This window comes from Prionailurus bengalensis, chromosome C2, assembly GCF_016509475.1.
Source record: "Prionailurus bengalensis isolate Pbe53 chromosome C2, Fcat_Pben_1.1_paternal_pri, whole genome shotgun sequence".
Lineage (NCBI taxonomy): Eukaryota > Metazoa > Chordata > Mammalia > Carnivora > Felidae > Prionailurus > Prionailurus bengalensis.
In genome coordinates this window covers 5,490,120-5,512,318 of record NC_057350.1, presented here as the reverse complement: position 1 = coordinate 5,512,318, position 22,199 = coordinate 5,490,120, and the positions used below count along the sequence as shown (strand labels likewise).

At 41.9% G+C, this 22,199-nt stretch overlaps 1 protein-coding gene across 1 annotated transcript in view; it reads right to left on the bottom strand.

Moving 5' to 3' along the window:
- Positions 1–22,199, bottom strand: part of DSCAM (DS cell adhesion molecule) — a gene marked incomplete at its 5' end in the record, with an annotated part of 763,637 nt that overhangs the window by 263,105 nt on the left and 478,333 nt on the right. Inside the window, one exon of the mRNA XM_043595968.1 lies at positions 607–885. Within this exon, the coding sequence (XP_043451903.1) occupies positions 607–885 (279 nt within the window). The remainder of the gene's footprint in view (positions 1–606; positions 886–22,199) is intronic.

The window sequence follows — 22,199 nt, the reverse complement described above, 5'->3', positions numbered from 1 at the left end:
ATGAGAGGTCTGATGCTAAACAGAAGAGAGGAGCAAAACATATTTCTAAACTGAAACTAATTTTGCCTTTCTAGAACTAAACTAAAAAAAATACAGGAAGCTACTCTTTGCTATGTGTCAACTACACTTCAGTAAAACAAATAATAAAAAATAACAAAAAAAGAAAAGTTACCCTTTTATGATTCTTTGGAAAAGGTGTGATTTGACAAATGATATTCGACAAACATTATTTTTAAGGCCGTCAATCTAAATAATACTCTTATAAAAAGTGCCATTTAGAGTGAATGCAACACAGCAGGAGCTTATGGACTTTGGGGGCTAATTCAGGGAAAGCCTCACTCATCAATTAAATGCCTCTCTCACTTCTTCCTGCATGCATTTCTTAGCTGCTAATTATTTGGAACTTCATATCTTAGGTAAATAAAGACTTGGTCGGGTGTTAGCGGAGTTTGTAGTTGGCTCCTACAGTTGTGAGTTTTATCTGAATGGGACGAGAGCAGATTCTGCAAAGTCTAATATTCTCACGTTATTGCAAGTGAATGCACTCCGTGAGCATCGTTGGATTTGACTGTGCTGATGCCACACATCCCACTAGCCTCGCCTTACCTCTCACGATCAGCTGGCTTTGGTGTTCCACAGCTGCGGCCTCATTCCGGGCTATGCAGGTATAGTTCCCGTTGTGCATGAGGGAGAGATTGGAAATCCGCAAGGAGCTTGTGAAGTCAATGTTGTCGATGGTCACCCCGAGGCTCGCTGGGATTGGCCGGCCGTCCTTCTGCCAAGTGATCGTGATGGGTAAGTCCCCTGAGACCACAACACATGGGATAAAGACCCGCTGTCCAATGGAGAATCTTGGAAACTCAAAAGGTTGGATGAAAGGTGGAACTGAAAGAAAAGAAAACGTAACAGAGGAAAGAGGCTAATGAATTGCACGCACGCTCTACGTTCTTTTTCCCTTTTACCACTTTGTGTGACATTGAAAGAGTAACAGAGTCACTTCCATAACATGTAAATACATGCACTGGGAGAAGAGGTGAAGTTGTGCCATCCCGTTACTTGAATTTTCTCATTGTTCTAAATGAAAAGCATGGCTTAATTTGTACTTTGGCAAACAAGCTGAATTTATTTCGACAAACTTTAAAAAATACCATAATCATTTTTGAATAAAAATATTTCACACTCTGTACTATTCATTGTGAAAGAGGCATTTGAGTCTGTGTTTTCCTTAGAAGCTTTTGAAAATGATGTGTACAAGAAAAGATTTCTCTCCCGTTTCACTAATACTACCGCAACAATTACTGTTCCCTCTTTAATGCATCCCATGCCTTGCTAATGGGTATACTTTAAGCCTGTTCAAGAAGAGATTCCACTTTCATTGTTAAACATGCTTTTTTAGGACTAATGCCCAACTAACAGCAAGTGTTAATGAAAAAGACATTTTATGTTAGGATAACCATGTCTTCATTCTATACCCTCAATTTTACACATGCCATGTGCATGACTTTAAATTATGGACTGTCCCATGGCCAATGTCCTGAGTTGCTGAGATGTGTTGCTAGTGGGGACAAGGTTATAGCCTTCAACCTGGCCAGCCATGGACACAGCCAAGCTCAGTCTGGAAAGCTCTTTTCTGATTTAATCTCCCTGATAAGCTTCTGTTTACCTTCTTGCCTCAGGACCACTCCTGGATGGTCTCACAGGGTGTCAGAGTCATAAAATGCTTAAAACTGAGCCAGAGAAGCCAACTTTGAATCCTACCATGGTTACTTCTTGGTTATGGGATCAAGGGCAAGTTATCAATATGCTCTTCCCATCGGCCTTATGGGGTTGTTATTCAGAGTCTCAAGTCGTACAGAGGGAAACTTATTCAAAGATACTACGATACTACTTTGCCCTTGGCCATAGGACTAGTACACTAAGGAGTGAGGGCTCAGATTTTACCAATTTTATTTCAAAAGTTTGGAAATATACAAGGTTGTAAACTGAGATTACTATGCATGCAATAAATCAGTTATTATACCAGATGGTTTTATATGAAATTATTAAATAGTAGGATATCTACAGTTTGTTCACTAAATCAATTATAGATACATTTCAATGATCAGGCTTGGGGAGATATAAGAGATCAAGCTGAGAAACATCTGAATGGACACCATCCATCCATTCATTCATTCACTCGTTCACACAAGAAGTGCCTACTGAGTTCCTGATATACGTGTGACAACACTGTGTGTGCTGGCCACACAGCAATGACCATAACACCTCGGTCTCTGTTCAGTGGAGCTTTCAAGCATAGTCATAGGCAGCAGATGTCAACAGAGCATAGCCGTGGCTATTCTGCTATTCCATATTATTATTACTCCTACAATATGCTTTCAAAAGCATTTGGAAGAGAGAACTCAGAACTGCAAATACAGCCAGAGTTAGACCAGTGAGTGAATAAATGGTTCCAGTTAGGTCTCACCAGAGAAACAAACAAACAAACAAAAATAGCTTAAGGTACCAGGCACATTCAATGTCAAAACTGGTGACAGCTGACAGTTTGCTGATTCTCAAGGTAAAGTTACAGTTGTGAATCTGCAACGAGTCAATCTGACACCAGGAGAAAAAGATCTCGGGATGAGGTTCTAGCTGGGGCTGGTAGCAACGATCACGCTGGATTAGGCTGTGATTACTCATAGTTGACATTGGGTGGGGAAGTACCAACTTGTAGCAGACGTGCTCATGTTTCTCTAAATATTAACCCAAACGGCATAAATGTTTATTACACGTGTACTTATTATTGACACTTAATAAACTACTTTTTTTTTTTAAATAAAAAAGCAGCTACATTTCCTCTTATTTAGTTCCTTACACGTAGGAACCTGAGTGTCAGTCCACTGAGAAAAACGTAGGCACTCAGGAGCTTGGTGCTCATTATCTGAATTGTAGATCTTTTCTTTCTTTCTTTCTTTCTTTTTTTTTTTTTTTTTTTTGAGATAAGAACTTCGAGGCCAGACTACCTGGGTTTAAGTCCAGCCGTGCTACTAAATAAAGTTTTTAACCCCTTCTCTGTGCCTTCACTTCCTTATTTGTAGAAGGTGGGGGTTGCCGTCAGGTGTGAATGAGTTAGCACGGAGTTTATGAACTTCCAATTTTAGTATATGTACTGTCGACGCGAGCACTGGGGTCTACAAACATCCGAGGACACCTGAATCCATTGCTTAGCATTGGTTCTATTTTGTAAGCCTTTCAGATGAGGAAACAGCAAAACAGTTAAGTTGAAAGGTCACTTGGCAAAGGAAAGGACTCCATTTCTACCAGTTATAGTAGGGAGAAGAAAAATAGGACTGACTTTCTATTCTCCAGATCAAGAAAGGTTAGACAGCATATTTTTGATTTGCCTATTAAGAACACAATATGGTAGGATGTAGACTGTCAGTGATTATTCATTATGAGGATTTCTACTTCTAAATTTTTTTTAATGTTTATTTATTTTTGACAGAGAGAGAGAGAGAGACAGAGCATGAATGGGGGAGGGGCAGAGAGAGAGGGAGACACAGAATCCAAAGCAGGTTCCAGGCTCTGAGCTGTCAGCACAGAGCCCGATGCAGGGCTCGAACTCACAAGCTGTGAGATCATGACCTGAGCCAAAGTCGGACGCTCAACTGACTGAGTCACCCAGGTGTCCCAAGGATGTCTACTTCTAAGAGCAAAAGAAAGTTCTAGAATACAGACAGAGCAGGTACATGTTACTTTCAAGAACAGAGGCAAGAAGTAGCTACAGAGGAATCAGAATTTAAGAAGAATGCAAAAACAGATTCTATCATTTAAAAGTTTCTGGAATTCATTGGTTTATAGAACTCTAAGGGATGTAATTATAGTTCTGGGAGTAAGTTTCAGAAATTTGAACCACAGAGAGACACTGCTGAAGACCTGTGCCTCCCATGCAGTGAAAGCAAGCACCCGGAAGCCCACATGCTCACCCTCACCTGCAGTGCTCAAAGGATAATCTCTTGCTTTCAACACTGGTTTTTTTTTTTTAATGTTTATTTATTTTTGAGAGAGAGTCACACGCAGAGTGCGAATGGGGGAAGGGGCAGAGAGAGAGGGAGACACAGAATCTGAAGCAGGCTCCAGGCTCTGAGCTGTCAGCACAGAGCCCAATGAGTGGCTCCATCCCACAAACCGTGAGATCACGACCTGAGCCGAAGCTGGACTCATGACCGACTGAGCCACCCCGGTGTCCCTCAACACTGCATTTTGAACTATCATAACACTCTTAGCAATCTCATTCTTAGCCCAAACCTGGTGCTGCGAATACAGACACATTGATGCGGGCTCAGTGAGAAGGCAGAGTTGGCAAGCAAGGGGGTGAGGGACCGGGCATAAACTTTATAAAATGTAGACACAAGAGTGCAAGATACACAGCAGCTGGGGGACATTTTGAGCTGGGACAAACTGCCCTTCATCACCAGCATGGTCGCAATGAATACACAATCATAGTACATACCTAAAGTTGCATACTCCGAATCGTAAGTTATAGTTAATAGATTAACTATAGCCAGCCAAGAATGTCGCACCCAGCAAAACTGTTATTCAAAAACTGAGGAGAGACGGACTTTCCCAGATAGACAAAACAGAGGAAGGTTACCAGGGCTGTCCTGCAGGAGAACCTAAAGGAAATATCAACTTGAAATATCAAGTTGAAATAAAAGGACACCTGGGGCGCCTGGGTGGCTCAGTCAGCTAAGTGTCTGACTTCAGCTAACGATCTCAAGGTTTGTGGGTTCAAGCCCTGCATCAGGCTCTGTGCTGACAGCTTGGAGCCTGGAGCCTGCTTCAGATTCTGTGTCTCTCTCTCTCTCTCTGCCCCTCCCCTGTGTGTACTGTCTCTCTCTGTCTCTCAGAAATAAATAAAAATGTTTAAAAAAATGTAAAAAGAGGACACTAGACTGCAACACATAGCCATATGGAAATATGCAGTTCTCTGGTAAAATTAAATCTGTGGGCAAGTATAGAATGCTGTATTTTGCAATTTTGATGTGTAAGTCCACCCTAATTCTTGTATAGAATTTATAACACAAAAGCATAAAATCTGTCAAACTCTGTTAATGGATATACAACATATAGAAACATAATTTAATATAAGTGACATAAAGTGTTGAGCGGTATATCTGTAAAGGAAAAAAATAATAAAATAAAATATTTTAAAATATATTTAGGAAAAAAAAACCACCCAAAAGAGTTAAAGATTTTCATGATGAAAAAGAGGATTTTGTTAGAGGGAAAAGTCATTTTCCCAGAAAAACGTCAAAATCAGGTTTGTTATTTGTTTTACTTGCCACATCAGGATGTACTTTTTAAAATGCAGACTAAACCATCAGACTGATTTGCGGATCATGACACTTTTCACCTCACTACATAGACTGCCTCTATTACTTTAGCCATGAACACAAGTCTGCTGTATAAAATGCTTAAATTTTCTTAGAGGGCCCCAAATCTCTTGCTGTACATTTGTAAGTTATAAAATTAGAGGCAAAAAATAAACGAAGCGATTAAAAAGTGCTCGCAATGACTTTGGTGGAGCCAAACCCCCTACTTGAGACACATCACTTGCTGTATCTGGTCCATTAGATCACCTCTCAAGCTAAATTCTCTGAAATCTTATTTGACAGTGAAAGGTGGTAATATCACGGGAACAGAAATGCGGAATGTGACCTACAACAGGTGTTGACCTAACCTGCCCTCACAAAGCTTATAAATATCTGCTAAATGTCACTAATTACCAGGTTTGTTGACTTCATTCTCTGTACTGGTGGGGCTCCTCTCTCCCAAGCAGTTAGGAACCATCAAGTGCAACCAAATGTTAATTTATAGACACTTACTCTTTCTAAAGTCAGGCTCATATATTTTTGTCTTGTCCCTCAAAAATTAGTTGTATATTCTTCTTTATGGGGAAAAAAAGAGCTGTTATTTTCTTCCCAGAGAGAAGTATGACATGAAAGATACATGGGTTGGGTGTTGGCGATCTTGGGTAATTTGCAGTGTTTTCCTCATCCACTTTCTTTAAGTCTGTGATTCAGTTTCTTCATGTGTAAGGTGATGATAAAGAGCACAATTCATGAGCGTTGGTGAGGGCTTCATGGAACACACAGGCACAGAGCCCCAGGGGTGCACAGACGCTGCTCAGTGAGCAAGCATCGCCCTTTCTTTCCTTCTCCTACCATTTTTTTTGGCCCCAGGGCCCACAACTCACTGGGAAAAAGCAAATATATTACATGGATGTCGAGACGCATGGGGGCTGAGTTTGCACCGCCATATATAATTTGATCAAGTCCACATTTATCATCTCTTTTCTAGTTGTGCTGTAATGCCCCATGCCTCCAGACAGTCTCAGGTTGACAGCTTCTGGTCTTGGCTGCTCCAAGAGCCTACCTCAAGCCAGTCTTCTTGGTTACAGCAATGAATATTCTCATCTTCCCATGTCCTTTTCCCCGTTCTTTCCAACAAACTCTCTCTCCTTATCCTTCAAGAAGTTTTCTTGTTTTATATCTTGCCTGTTTCACAAAGTCTCCAAAAACCGCATCTGCGGATCCTGTCCATTATGGAAATGCAAAGCCCACGGCTGATCTCTGGGAGCTCAGTCCTGATTACACATGCACTTGAGGTGCCCACATGCCCACTGGAGATGCCCAGGACCAGCACAGGCTTACCGCCCCGTACCATCTGTTGAAATACAAGCTGTGACTCTAAAACGATGAGGCTGAGGAGCACGCGTTGTTGTGAGAGGAGCATGTCACTCAATTGTCTCTCCACTCCTAAGACTGATTATTTGTCCGATTCTGCTACTTTACAACATGCTTTGGATTCCAAAACTGTAGATTCCTAGCCCCATGTGATGTAGTTCTCTGCTCTATTCACACCACTGGATTAAACTCTTCCTCCACCCGCTCCACGAGCCTGCTGCTAAGATCCTATAGAGGAAAGGGTCACAGTATGGCGCATGAGCATAGCAGTCTTTGGACATGCCTCTTCCCTTCAGTAGAATGACCCAGGAGGCAGAAGCTGTATCACGTTCATCCCTACTTCCCACATCCAGTGGAATAAATAACGTCTTGTAAGTCCTAATTGCATAATGGTTTTGAAAAATATCTTTTCCAGGTGACAATGAACATGTATTTACACTCTGAATGTTAGACAAGCCCGGAGTTAGGGAGTAGAAAGGAAAATAGATCCAGTATACAATAACGATGAGATGATAAGGACAAAAGTGAGGCTTTGTTTCACAGTCTGATTAGCGTAAGGGCCCCGGACTTCTGATTCGAGGTTGTGCTGAGCCATCTCTACTCCTACTGGTAGGGCGAATTGGGGAGATAAAGTCAAGATCTGGCCTCACTTATTCAGTTATGGCCATCTGGGCCAATGGAGCACTGCTATGTGAGCATGATCTCCTGAGCCAGAGCTGCTCTGGACTCACCATAAGTTAGGCTGTCAGTCCTGGGCCCATGCCTGCCAGAGAAGGACAGGCAGGAGGCCGAGATTCAGGAGGGCAGGATGTGTGAGTACGAAGGGCATTGTTGGGGCCAATAGATGCCAAAGAAACCAGAGGCTTCCAATTCACTGGAGACTGTGTGCCCCCTACTGACCCTACACTGGTGGAAACCTCATTCCTTGGCCGCCGGTCCTGGCCTTGCTTCCTTCCTGTTTCCCTGATGACCTCATCTGTCCCTCCACTCCAGATGTTAAGTCCATGCTGCTGATTCCCCGATCTACATTTTCTTTTTCTCCCTAACTTTTCATTATATTTTATTTATTATTATTTATATTTTAGTTAGTTAACATACAGTACAATTTAGTTTCAGAAGTAGAATTCAGTGATTCATCATTTACACACAACACCCAGTGCTCATCCCAACAAGTGTCTCCTTAATGGCCATCACCCATCTAGCCCATCTCCCCACCAACCTCCCTCCATGAACCCTCAGTTTGTTCTCTATCATTAAGAGTCTCCTGTGGTTTGTTTCCCTCTCTTCTCTTTTTCCCCTCCACCCATACGTTCATCTGTTTTGTTTCTTAAATTCCACATATGAGTGAAGTCATATGATACTTGTCTTTCTCCGGCTGACTTATTTCTACATTTTTCAACCAAAAACTCCTTCGCAAGCTTCATGCCTGCTTGTTTAGATGTCTGCTAATATTTTCATCTTGATGTCCCAGAAGCATGTCAAATCCCAAACCAAAAGTGTCAGGTTTCCCTTAATCTAAGCTTCATGTTCAGTGTTTGTTCCTGTTAGCGCTTACAAAACCTCCCAGCTACAAGAAGCTAGGATAATAAAAGCCTTCCTCATTGTGCATTTCTCTTTATCTCCAGCCACGATCAGCGGGCTACGGTGTCTCTTCTGCTTCACTTCTCAGTATCTCTTGGTCTGGCTCCTTTTCCTCCAAACACACCACCATCATCTTTTATTAAAACCTTTTCCATTGTGCCCTAACAGGTCTCCCTAATTTTTTAATCTTTCTGCACTGCAACTGATCCTATAGACCTCCACCATATTAATGTCCTAAAACATAGTTGTGAGCACGTCCCTCTGCCTTAATTCCTTCACTGCTTTTAGGATCAAGCAGAAGGTAACAAACACTGCAACTTGATGCTTGTCTCTGTGCTGACTCATGCTGCTTGGGGATTCTTTGTTTCGGGCTGATTGACTCTGAGCATAGGGAACTATCCTCTGATCCCATTTCTGCCCCATGTCCCCCCAGGACCCCATGCCCACTCCCACCATCTTCTGCGGTGAACACTCAATTCCATTGCTAGCTGCTTCGGAGACTTTTTCAGTCTCCAGATCCCCTTCGAGACCCAAGTCAGTTTCTCTTGGAGACTTCTTCTTGACTCCAGGCTTCCCATCCCACCTTAGCACCAGAACTGGTTAGATGTCCATCTTCTCTGTCCCTAAAAGACCTCCTGCATACACATTTCTTTGACGGTGTTGTGTTGAAATCGGTGTTTTCCTATTTGTCTATCCACTGCTCTCCCACGGCGAGCGGAAATATTTCTCATCCCGTGCTGCTCCCTTTTCAAGACATCTGGTACCTGCTGATACGTAATGGTTATTTGTCTGCAGGTCCTTCCACTGACTGCAGCCCATTCACAGTAAATGCACAGATATTCCCTGAATAAATTCAGTAAGGCACAGGAATTGTGGTAGAGAGGGTCTCCTCTCTAAGGAAAGAAAAAAAAAGACAAACCTCAAGGTAACCTGGCTATACGTGTACATGACAACATCCCTCACCACCATGTAACGTGAGACCACTTAATCAGATTGCATGTTTGTGTGTTACCATATATGGGAGACGAAAAGTAAAAAAATGTATAAAAAACATGCCGCATGGCATTTGGGGCTCAGTTCTTCGGGTAGGAGCCCAACTGAGCCATGCCGGCACAAATCAAGTTGCTTCCTGGAAGAAAAAGGCCTCGGTGTCATGACTCTCTGTGTGAGAATCCTGCTACAGAATCAAAGAACTAAAGAGGTCCTCCCTCTGGCTTACAAATTATCTTGATGACAAAAGTCTAGTTCGATTATGCTATCATCATACACTGTGATCCTTTTCATTTCTTATTTGAAATATTGGACTAATGTCACTATAGAAAGTGGGAGCAATTTAAGGAAAAATATTTTTAGGAAAAGCGTTTACGATGCACATCGATCGCTGTTTGGCATCTATTTAAGTGGTAGAAGTTGATGCACCCGGTGACACGTGGCCCAGATTCATTTTCAAGAACGAATGTGTGCCCCGAGTGCTGGGAGTGATGTCAGGCAGCACCCTTCAGTTATCAGCCACTCTGAAGACTGTTCCGGCTGCAGAGATCCATCTCCCCAAGGACAGACTCTTTCTGGGGTGGCCTACGTCCAATGACTGGCTGAAAAGGACAATTCTGCCCAACTCATGATGGCTCTGAAAGTCCTTTTTTCTCCAGAGCTCCCTGCAGGAATGGTAAGGCTGTCATCAGCCTGCACCACAGCTCCTCTCCTGCTGGTTATTGGGACACACCTTGATAAACACCATACACACTAAAACCTCTCTCTCTCAGAGACTGCTTCCTGGAGAGCTGAACCTGCAACAGTCTCACTCACCTACAGTGAAAATTGATCTACTATTAATAACAAAACCAAATCTGTATGTAACATTGCCAGTATATACTCCATCCATCCATCCATCCATCCATCCATCCATCCATCCGTCCATCCATCCACCCGTCCATCCATCCATGTTTTTATTCATTTCAGATTGCGACCAGAAGACAATTATCATGCATGCTGGGTTCTCTTTTAATGAGACCACTCTGTATTTGACTGAAAGTATCTTCCTTTCAGAATAGAATAGAAACATTCTGTCATTGATAGAAGCACAAGAAAAAAAAATAGTTTAGAAGTGTACTTTTAAGATTGTTACTCATTACCTAAAACAATAGTCTGTGTTCCTTTGCTGGTTGGTTGGTTGGTATTCATTTCGGTATCCCAAGTTCAGCCGATGTTTAGAACTGAAATTTTGTCTATCCTAAGGGGTTATGGATATTCATAAGCTCACGAATATACGTAAAATAGAACTAAAATGAGTAAGAATTCAGTGCTAATACTGGAATCAGTACTCAAGAACTCGCAAAAGCCTCAACTCAGAAATACAAGAAAGCATGGCAAATATAAATCAAAACACACATAGGTATGAGTGCCCAAGCATATCTACATACTACATATATTAGGTAAAGTGTTCCTAGCACATGAGGCCTAAAGCAAAAGGTTCCTAAGCTGAGCACCTGCCAACAGAGTAGCTCAGTTGACATAAAAATAGTACAACTTCGGAAGAGTGCAGACATACTCTTCTACAATGATTTTTAAACAAGGTATTTTGGACTGCCAAATTGTGATAACCATAGAGCCATAAATGTGACAACGTAAGGAGATAGGTAAGAGAAATAACTTTTTTTTAAAAAAAATTGCTTAAAATTACCAATTAAAGCCCATGAGAGTAAATACATTTAAAGCATTTCAGGAAGAAAAAACGTCCTTAAGGCATAATGCGGAATCATAATGAAGAGAAACAGAAACTATTGTTCCCGTCAGCTAGGAAGATACAAATTAGACATAAAGGAAAGACAGACTGCTTGGAATTTAGGGATGTAAAAACACTACAACCAACTCTGAGAAGGATGGCAGTGTCTCCTTCAAAAGCACTTTTCAAGAAGAACGGGTCACCTATGCTATCATCAACCCGTGGCTGGAAGGAGCTGGGTGGTTTCCAGAGGAGATTCTAGATCCTAGTCGTGTGAGCTGTTTCTTCTTGGAAGGTGCTTCATAGCCATAACCATATCATGCTGAAATAAATAGTTCATTTAACATTCACAAATGATGAACAACTCGAGAATTCATGAGAATTTCTGTATTTTACAATTAAGCGTCACCTTGGACCGAGGAGGGTGCCAGGTTGCTTTTCCCCCAGTGAAGGGCAGCAACACATTTACACTTGGTAATAAAACTGAGTAGACTGCATCTCCAATATTTAAAGAAAAGCTATTTGAATCATCATGGCTTCAAGAAAATGAAATCTAGGGGCACCCGCATGGTGCAGTTGGTTAAGCGTCCGACTCTTGATCTTGGCTTAGGACACGATCCCACAGTTCATGAGTTCAAGCCCCACATCAGGCTTTGTCCTGATGGTGTGGGGCCTACTTCAGATTCTGTGTCTCCTCTCTGCCCCTCCCCCACGTGTGCATGTGCTCTCTCTCTCAAAAATAAAGAAACTTAAAAAAAAAAAAAAGAAAATGAAATCTAGCTCAGGTTTTATTAATCCAGATAGAGGAAAGACTCATCCAGGTGGATTGCAAGTACTTTGCTTTTGCTTATATAAATTATCCATGGAAGCGAAGCCATGTGGCTCTAACCAGAGGTGATGACAGTGAGGTGACATGACAAGAACTGGCAAGATTCAAAAGAGCACAGGCATTCATTTTAAAACTTAGCTCCTGTTCCTTTTTTTCCAAACAGCTGTTTCATAATGATTGTCAGTCATCTATTTACTTGAGGAGTATTTTCCATGATCCTGACTTAGAAAAGGTCACCCTTCTTCAGAAGCTTATTAATTATAACTGACTTCAAGTTGCTACATTTCTTGAGCAACAGGTCGAAATACGTCATGGTGAAACAAGGGTATAAAAAGGTGGTTACACCATTGCAATGAAGCTGTAAGTCAATTAAATTTCTTTGACAAATTTCAGGGCACTGAACTTCATATAATGAAGGAGCAACATGCTTAAATGCCTGAAAATAGACAAACAGCATATTTGTTTTGGTAGTCCGTCCACACAATATTCACATCATCGTAAATTTGCAGAACTGATTACACAGACAGTTCTCCACGTAGTCAGACCAGATGTGTGTCCATGCATCAGTCTCTGGAACTCTCTGTGTCAATTTCTTCATGGTGAGGATTCACACTAGATGGGCATCAGCAGTGACATGTTCTGCATCTTTGAGTGAAAGGTAGAGTAAAACCCTCTGGGTTTTGTTATCACTCATAGACAACTTGAACAAGTCAGGTCTGCAGAACCAAGGTATGCTGTCCCCGCGCCTAGATCAATATACAACACAAGCAACTGATTCTTTCTGGGATAAATTAACAAATTCTGTGACTGAAGTGAATAGCTAGGGCAAAGAACTTCATCTGTATGGAAATACGACTGCAGCATATTTATGACCATTTAGCCTAAACAGATCGTATTATAAATCTAATTACCAGTACTGGAGTGAGTCTATCTAGTTCTAAGTAAAAGCAGAGAACAGGAAATAGAGATTAAATGGAAAATATGGGGCTAACAATGTAATTAAACCTGTGTTAAACCTGTGTCAAAAGTCACACACGTACATGCACACGCACATGCACACACATACATGATTAAAACTTAGATCCAGGGGCGCCCGAGTGGCTCAGCTAGTTAAGAGTCCAACTTCAGCTCAAGTCATGATCTCATGATCTGTGGGTTCAAGCCCCGTGTCGGGCTCGGTGCTGACAGCTCAGAGCCTGGAGCCTGCTTCAGATTCTGTGTCTCCCTCTCTCTCTGCCCCGCTCCTGCTCATGCTCGGTCTCTGTCTCTGTCTCAAAAACGAACAAACATTTAAAAAAAATTCGATCCAAACATCATAAAACAAAAGGCTACAGAAAAACAGGAGCTAAAGATGAGAAAAGATCTCCTAGGAAAAATGTGAAACAAAGAAGACAAGAAGAGGAACTTTTGAGTCATACAGTAGATAATTGAAGACAAAAAAAAAACAACAAACAAAAACAACCCAGAGATTATGACAGAAAATAGGTAAATCAACAATTATACTTAGTAATATTAACACCCAGTTTAATAACTGATCAATGAAGGGGATAAAGAAAAGCTAGAGATGACACATAACACAACTATTAAATGTAATTGACCACATATACACAGATTTACGACCAACAAATGTAAGAAGAAACATTTTTTTTAATGGATAAGAGATCCACAAAGAAAGCATTAGCACATGTCACAAAACTAAGACTGTCTGTGATGACACCACCGTCGGATCTCGGTATATGGAGAAGAGTGGAAAGTATGGGTCATTTAGTTAATGGTATTGGGAAACCTGTCTCAATATATAGACAAAGAAGACACTGACACCCACTTCTATTGTATCTACAGCTCTCAACGTGGACTAAAGACCTAAATGTGCACAGTGGAAATATAAACATAGAGTGAACACAGAAAATAGTGTAGGAATAGATCTTCCATGAGCTCAGGGATTTCTGAATCAAGACCCCATGGAAGACAACTGAGAGGCAGCCGTGAAAAAGGTACTCACAACCATTTCTATGTAATAAGAGATTCAAATTTACATGGAAGAATTACAGCAAAGCAGGAAAAAAATCGCAGGAAAAATGATGTCAAGGTGGGCCAAGGAAATTCACAGATGGAATACCCAGATATCTAATAATGAAGAGTTTGATGCTCAACGTCAGTAGTAATGGAATAAAAGCAAATTAAAATAAAATCCACAGGCATTAGATCTGCAACACTTTGAAAGGCAGATAATATCAAGCACTGGCACAGATATGGGGAAATGTGGACTCTTGTGTGTGGCTGGTAGCAGCCTAAAGTGTGTTTTGGAGGGCGCTCTGCAGTCATTAGTGATACCAAGTTAATATCACACAGGGGCACATCTACTAGAATATTCATCGTAGCACGAGGCACAGTGTCAAAGGACTGGGGGACAACAGCAAAAAGGTTTACTTTGCATGCTTTAATATACATTTATATGTCTATCTTTTTTTAAGTTTTTATTTAAAACAAAATTTTTTTTGTTTATTTATTTTTGAGAGAGAGAGCGTGAGCGGAGGAGGGGCAGAGAGAGAGGGAGACACAGAATCGGAAGCAGGTTCCAGGCTCTGAGCGGTCAGCACAGAGCCCGACACGGGGCTCATACTCACAAACTGTGAGATCATGACCTGTGCTGAAGTCAGATGTTTAACCAACTGAGCCACCCAGGCGCCCCCATTTATATGTCTATCTCAATAAGGGCATTAAAAAGTAGATTTAAAATAAGTATATTAAGTACACACATAAATAAGTGCACACATAAATAAATACACACATAAATACTCAGTAGGCAGCTTCCGGGGAGGTAGGGGGTCAGCTGTTCGGTGCCACCCTGGAGGGAATAATGGGACCAGAGAAAAAGGGAACAGCTAGAGGAGGCAGATTTGTGTCCAACAGGAGGAAGAACTACGGTGATCGTGGGCTGTGCAGAATCAGGACGGGCTCAGAGCCTAGGGTGGGGCACTGCACAAGTCTGTGCAGACAGAGTCGGGAAAAATGCAGGTTCAGTCCAGGGCAAGGTGAGTATCACACGGTAGTCTCATCTAGGTGAACTCCACATTCATTAATATCCCTAAGGATTTACCTTTGTATCATCTATTTATGCATATGCAGGCATCTCTTATATATACTCAAATATGTCTATCTATATATGAATAGTGTGTGTGTATATATATATTTAATGATCTTAAATAATTTTAATTTTTAAATAACCTCCTTTCTGTGCTTCATGCCCAGCAGAGAGGCCAATTCAGGTCTTGAATTCATGACCCTGTGATCAAGACCTGACCTGAGCTGAATTGGAAGCTTAACTGACTAAGCCACCCAAGCACCCAATGCATATAAATATAAATATTTATGCATGATTTTAACTGATGCATATATTTTATGTTTATATATAAGTATAAATAAAATACGCAAACATTATTTTATATATCACATGTGCACAAAGTTATATAGTTATAATATGTACCAATCCACATGAAAGATCCCACTGCATGATTTTGAATAATTGAGAGGTGGGTTTTTTTTTCCTGACTTAAAATATTATCAGAAAAATATTACTTAAGCACAACCTGAGGGTCTTTTACTGTGTGCTGGATATAGGTACAAGTACACTTGTGTATGTTTGCAAAGAGACTGATTACAGGCTAGGCAGGGAAAGTGCAATAATTTTCTTGTCATCCTTTCTTTTTTTCTCATGCCTACATAATTCTCTCCTTCTTCACATTCCCATGTTTAACAAGCCCCAGTATTGCAAAATATTATTTCTTCCACAATCTTAGCTTTAACTGAGTAAAAGCCTGCATTCTTTGACTTCGTAACAAAGCCAATACATAATCTTTTTCCTTTTCTTCTACTGAGAGAGAAACAATTTGGGGTGTCATTTCTAAAAAAATCTAACGAAGGATTCCCTTGAAGAAAGGTACCAGCTTCGTTTTCCAGAATCAAAGGGGGGATTACAAGGTCTTCCACCTCCAGGACAAACCTGTCTGAAGAAGACAGTCAAGCTGACTTCAGAGCTCATTTCTGACATCCTAACCAAAGGAGAGTCATTCTCTCCTGCGGGAGCTTGAGAGCGTAAATCGTCAGCCAGGGGAGTGAATGCAGCCACCTGCACCCATTAAACTCCTCCTTGGTAGTTTATTAAGGGGGGGGGGTGGTACAAGTCCCCCACCTCATCAGCCTTCTTCAGTCACACTGGGAGTCACCAAAAGAATGTAAATCTCCATTTGAAACCACAAAGTCCCACAAAAGGAATGCACATTTACCACCTTACCTTACATTCCTCTACTAGGTCTATTTTCTCCCATATTATTCATAAGAGAAACTATACCTTCCCTAAGCAGTTGCTGAAAATCAGTGCAAAAATTTTGTGAATGACAACAGTCTAAGGCCACGCGAGACCCAGCAAATAGGACCCTACATTCAACGCCGCTCAACTTTAATGAGGCACCTGAAAGAGAAAACTAGCCTGGAAATGCCGCATTTCCCCCCAAACAATACTAACAATGACCCCAGCAGCAAGCGGAGCTGATAAAGAGAGAAGAACATCATCCCTGACAGAGGTGGGTCCCGAGGCTGGTTGGAACAACAGAGGGGCAAGTGTCCGGAGTGGATGCCCCTGCCCATGGTGCCGCACACAGAGCCGTGCCTCTCCCGGGGCCAAAGGGGCCAAACGGCATCAGCTGTCAGGAGCCCCCGAAGAATGATGTCATCGGCAGGCAGATTCCCGACTGCTCGCTCAGAGATGGGAGGCGAGCCCCATTTTTAATTCAGCCTCCACCTCCCCAGCTGCACCCACAGCAGCACTAGCCAGATCGTCGTGGCCACAGAGCAGGTGCAGGGGAGGACAAAGAGCTGTGCTGGGGGCGGAACGCGTCAACTGGTGCAGAGCCTTGTCCCTGTCAGGGAGCAGAACGCAAAAGGTCTCTACGGTCAGGCCGGAAACACTGCCAACGGCGCCTAATTCTTCTGAAGCAGGGCATGAGAAAGGCGTGTCTTCCATTAGGATGGGAAAGTGCCACCACGATCACGGTGAAATGAACTAAGGGGGAGCTAATGTCCGTGATCGCTCTTGTTGTGTTTCGAGCATCATCATCTCATCTCATTATTGGCCAACACTGATTTTTAAAAACTCATGAAAAAGCATTGTGAAAGCCTGATGCTCCTCAGTCACCTTGACCTCTTACGGTGTTGACTGTCGCTCTCTACTCATTGGAGCCCTCCAAACCCATGTTCCAAAGTCCCTGTGGTCCGAATCCAGAATGGTGGTCCAGAGACTGTCAACCAAACCTCACTCTCCAAAAGCCCTTCCCAAGCCATGACTACCGTAGGCTCCCTGTCTCAGCCTCTCGGTCACCCAGGCGAGGACTTCTGGAGTCGCCTCGGGTCCTTACCCACCCTCACTTTCCAAATCCATTCATCCTTTTCCTTCTCATCACTGTAACTAGTTCTCATTCTCTCTCTTAAATTAAGCCCTCAATAACCTCACGCCCTTCCTAATTGTTAAATAATCTTCTTTCTTAACTTTTCAAGGAGCCTTCTTCTTGGGTTCATTGCCTTGATCTCCTTCCCCTCCCCCGTGGCCTCCCACTGCAATGCCGATTGCTTTTCTAAGGCCCACTACAGGGCTGCACTGGAATCCAAAGACGTGTATTTGAATCCCGAATACATTACTGGACAGCTTTGAGCAAGCCTCCCGCACGCTCTTAATTCCGCTTCTCTGCTCATGCTTTATGTACATTACAGAGTCACTGTGAGCATTAATTAAGGTTACACATATGAAAGTGTTTGTAAACTATAAAGTTTTATATAAATATAAATAGAAGGTGACATTTTTATGTAGCAGCCAATTAACTTTCCTGGCAGTGCTGGTCCCTAGCAATTAAAACACTCAATTAGGCACTGTTCAAGTTCAATGTGGCACCTAAAATGAGGAAGAAAAAGCTTTGAAATGTGTTAAATATAACCCTGCTTGTTAAATTGAAATGAAGTGAAGGGATTTTGACTTTCATTTCTCCCTACATGCTCGAAAGCAGCACAATGGTGCTTCTAGTTGGTTAATATAATTCAGAACCGCTTACGTTTTAGGTATTATCAATAGTTAACGTGGTGTTTAAATTGATCTTTGAAGTTTGTTTTTTTTTTTTCAAAGTTGTAGGTCAATGCTACAAAATAAGCAAAGGGCAAAGACTATTAGCAAAAAGGACATGGCTGGAAAATAATATTGCTTCCAAATGTTGTTGAAATAAACGCACACAGACGCGCACCACCCCTCCCACACACAAATGCTTTCAGTGTTTAAAAAAAAAAGAACCTCCTGGAAACAAGACAGAAATGGTGTGGCCCCCCAAGTTTGTGGCATTATTGACAGCAATGAGTGTGCCCACTTTCCAAGGAAGCCGACGTGTGAGGGATCACACTTGCTCTTCTGAAATTATCCGAATAAAATATTCACTGTGCAGTGTAACCAGAAAGGTAATCGAGCTGTTATTTATATAAATAAGAAAAGACTGTCTTTCAATCCTGATTCACAAAGCAAAAAAATCTGTCTTTTCCTATCATTCAGTTGATTTCTTATCTCTTCCCTTATCATAACCTTTATCTTAATTGAAATCAGTAAAGGTTATTAATTTTTTAAAAGCATTGATAGACCACAATCCCGGCCACTGGAGTATGACTTAATTTACATATTTCATTTCAAAACATTTTAAAATCCAAATGTAAATGTTCAGAAGTCAATTCGGTTACAACCTTTCTAATAACATCTGAGGAAAGGCTAAAATTGCTCATGGTGTATAATTACTACTATATATTGAAAGTTAGAAGTCATCTGAAGCAAGAAATGCAGGTAGTGTCTTAAACTGAATTACTCTAAATATTTTTGCTGCAGTGCAATGCAGGTAACTGTGACCAATGAATAAAAAAATGAAAGGGGATGTCAGGTGATACATAGAAACCAAGAATGTATTATTTTTCATCTGGGAAGTCCCACACAGACATACGCCGGCTTATCCTTATACACCCAGCCTGCAATTTCCTCCTTTGGTGTCTACAGTTTGATCTGTCAACACAGAAGAGATGAAATTAAATAAAAGTAAAGGGGATGTGCTGGAGTACTGATAGCCGACAACTGTATTTAGTTCACAAGATGCTCCTCTTAAAACATGCTTTGAAGCAACGACTAACCAAAAGTCTATACTCTCTCCTCTGCCAAGACATCTGCGCGAAAGGCTATACACATCCAAAGAACACCAACTCAACACCTCTTTGAGCAAGTTCAGTAGTCCAGGCTTCTTGGCAAACCCACTGTTAAGGTTTTTCCCATCAAATGTTTGTTAGTGTGTGATAGTCTCATCTGGTGGGCTCCATGGAGATGTAACCTGTCATCCAGAAGGCTACCATCAGAGACTGCCGGGGACGTCTCCTGCTTTGTTCATTTGTCTATTGTAGGTTTCATCAAGACCTGCTTGGTTTCAACGTCATCCCGCATCTAGAGGGTTTTCTGCTTTCTTCGTCCCCTTGTCCGTCTGACTTCCTGCGGCACCTGACGTCTTCCTTCCACCTGGCCCCTTCCCCCATGCTTTCTATCAATGGTCTTTACTTGGCGTTTGCTGCCTAACATTATTCTTCTGGCCCTGGGGCTGGTTTCCTTCAGGGAGAATTCTTAGCTATTGGACAGAACTTATTTTCTGAGGTGTTGACCTGCTTGGGGGCCTTTGTTTACCGAGCACATTTTACTAAGTAAAGTGAATACACATTCAGAAGTCATGATCAGCTCCGTTCGTGTTTTAATTCACTATCTTGAGACAGCTTGCAATGTCTGTTGCTTTCATGTCCCTCTTTCTTTAGATAAGTGCAACCTTCTTCCTGGTGTGGAGGTATGGGGGTAAGTGGGCAGCCTGTCCAGGCACCCCATAGGTCTGCTCACAGTGACTGGTCCAGGAATGGGTGGTGGCCTATTCCTGGGAGGGAGCCAGAATCCCTCCCTACAAGTTTCCTATGTGGAACCATTGGGGAAAGGGCATGTGAGCCCAGGGACACTCAGGGCCAGTTTTCTTGCCGAATGGAAGGGCTGCTCAGGGGGAACGAAGCCGATGTGCAGAGGGAAACACCAAAGAATCAGAAGCTTCAGATGGTAATTAAAGGTCTAGACCAGGCCTCCCCCAAGGCCTACGTTCTCTCTGTCCCTCCCAAAGTTTAGTTCAATACAACCTTGACCTCCACCCCTACCTCCCCTATACACTGTAGTAGTTGCTATTAAACCAGTCTGATTTGAGCTCCTACGCTTTGCAATCGATAGGATCATGGTTGATACGCTGATCTGTCCTCATTGAGGAAATTTAAAGATACAGATTTAAATTTCAAACAGTTCTTGGGGCGCCTGGGTGGCTCGGTCGGTTAAGCGTCTGACTTTGGCTCAGCTCATGATCTCATGGTCCATGAGTTCGAGCCCCGCGTCGGGCTCTGTGCTGACCGCTCACAGCCTGGAGCCTGTTTCATATTCTGTTTCTCCCTCTCTCTCTGCCCCTCCCCTGTTCATGCTCTGTCTCTCTCTGTCTCAAAAATAAACATTTAAAATAAATAAATAAATAAATAAATTTCAAACAGTTCTTGTACGAATTTCCATCAGACTTTAGCTTCAGATATTTGGTGAACTAAATTTACTGTGAGTCTAACTAAGGGATTGATAAATCTGTCTATATGAGTGAAAATCTGCAGTGAGGTACACAGTCTCCTGATGGTCACATGTAGGCCCGTGTCTTACGCATTATTTATTCACCGATGTCTCCAAATCTACTGCTTAAGATTCCACTGTCCTAAATTCCACTCTTATCTATCCAACTGTCTATTTAGTGGATCCACTTAATGTTTCAAGCTCAGTACATCCAAAAGTAGACTCCTGATTTCTTCCCTTAAATTGCTTCACCGCATCTTCTCTTGGCTCAACTGACAGAAGCACTAGTCTTTCCATCGCTCAGGCCCAGATGTTATCCTCTTACACCTGCATCCGATCCATCAGGGGATCCCATGGAGGAGACCTTCAAAATATATCCAGAATCTGTCTTCTCCTCACCCCCTCTCTGTCCCTTCTGGGCTTCAGCCTTTTCTCAGCAATAGAAGTCAGGCACACCCTTTTACAACCCAGGCCAGGTGACATCTCTGTTTAATCTGACATCTCTGATCACCCCTCCATCTCACTCAAAGGAAAAACTCAAACCCTTTGAGCCCAGCCCTGGTCCTACATGAGAGGACCCTGCTAATTCTGACCATACCTCTACCCTGTGTCCACTTTGTTCCTGCCATATTGCCTCTCTACTAGTTCTCTAGGTTGCCAGGCCCACCCCTGACTATTTGTGTTCCCTCTGCCTAGAATGCTCTTTGTCCTAGGTATATGTTTGGCTATCTTGCCCACCTCCGTGTCCTTGATCAGATGTCAGTTTCTCAGAGAAGCCTTCCCCAACCTCCCGGTAGCAGTGCAGATCCCAAATCCCTTCAACTTCCCCACCCACTGACAGCTATTTCTCACCAGGCAACTATAATGAAATATTGCACAAAATAATATGTTCCTTCTTTCATTTGACAATCCTCGCCAAGAACCTGAAAATGATTATTCTACATAATATATCCTTAGAAGAAAAGAAATTCTTGAAACCAAAACTATCTGATTTGTTTTCTAAAATGATCGATACTTTGGTTATTAAGAGCCAATAAATTCTCCTTTTGGGTATAAGCCAGTTTGAGTCAGTTTCTGTCACATAAAATTAAAAGGATAAAGATTAATACATTGATTTCTGCTGGTCGAGAACATTTTAAGAATATAAGTGAATAATTCAAATGGTCTTTGTTTGAATTTATGTCTCCTAAAAACCTGACATTAAAATATCTGTATCCATTTATCTAACGGTCACACTCCTGGCAATTTTTCCTGAAATAAATCATCTTACAAGTAGATAAAGGCCAATGCATAGAGAAGGGCACTTGACACATCATTCAAAATGGTTAAATATTAGAAATAAATGAAATATTTATTTAAGAGTCTCTTATGGTTTGCTTCCTTCTCTAGGTTCTCTATCTTATTTTTCCTTTCCTTCCTTCCCTATGGTAATGTGTTGTGTTTCCTAAATTCCAAATATGAATGAAATAATATGATATTTGTCTTTTCCTGCCTGACCTATTTCCCTCGGCCTAATACACCCTAGTTCTATCCACATTGTTGCAAAGAGCAAGATTTCATTCTTTTTGACTGCTGATGCACTGGGTGTTATGTGTAAGTGATAAACACTGGGTACCACTCCTGAAACCAACACTACACTGTATG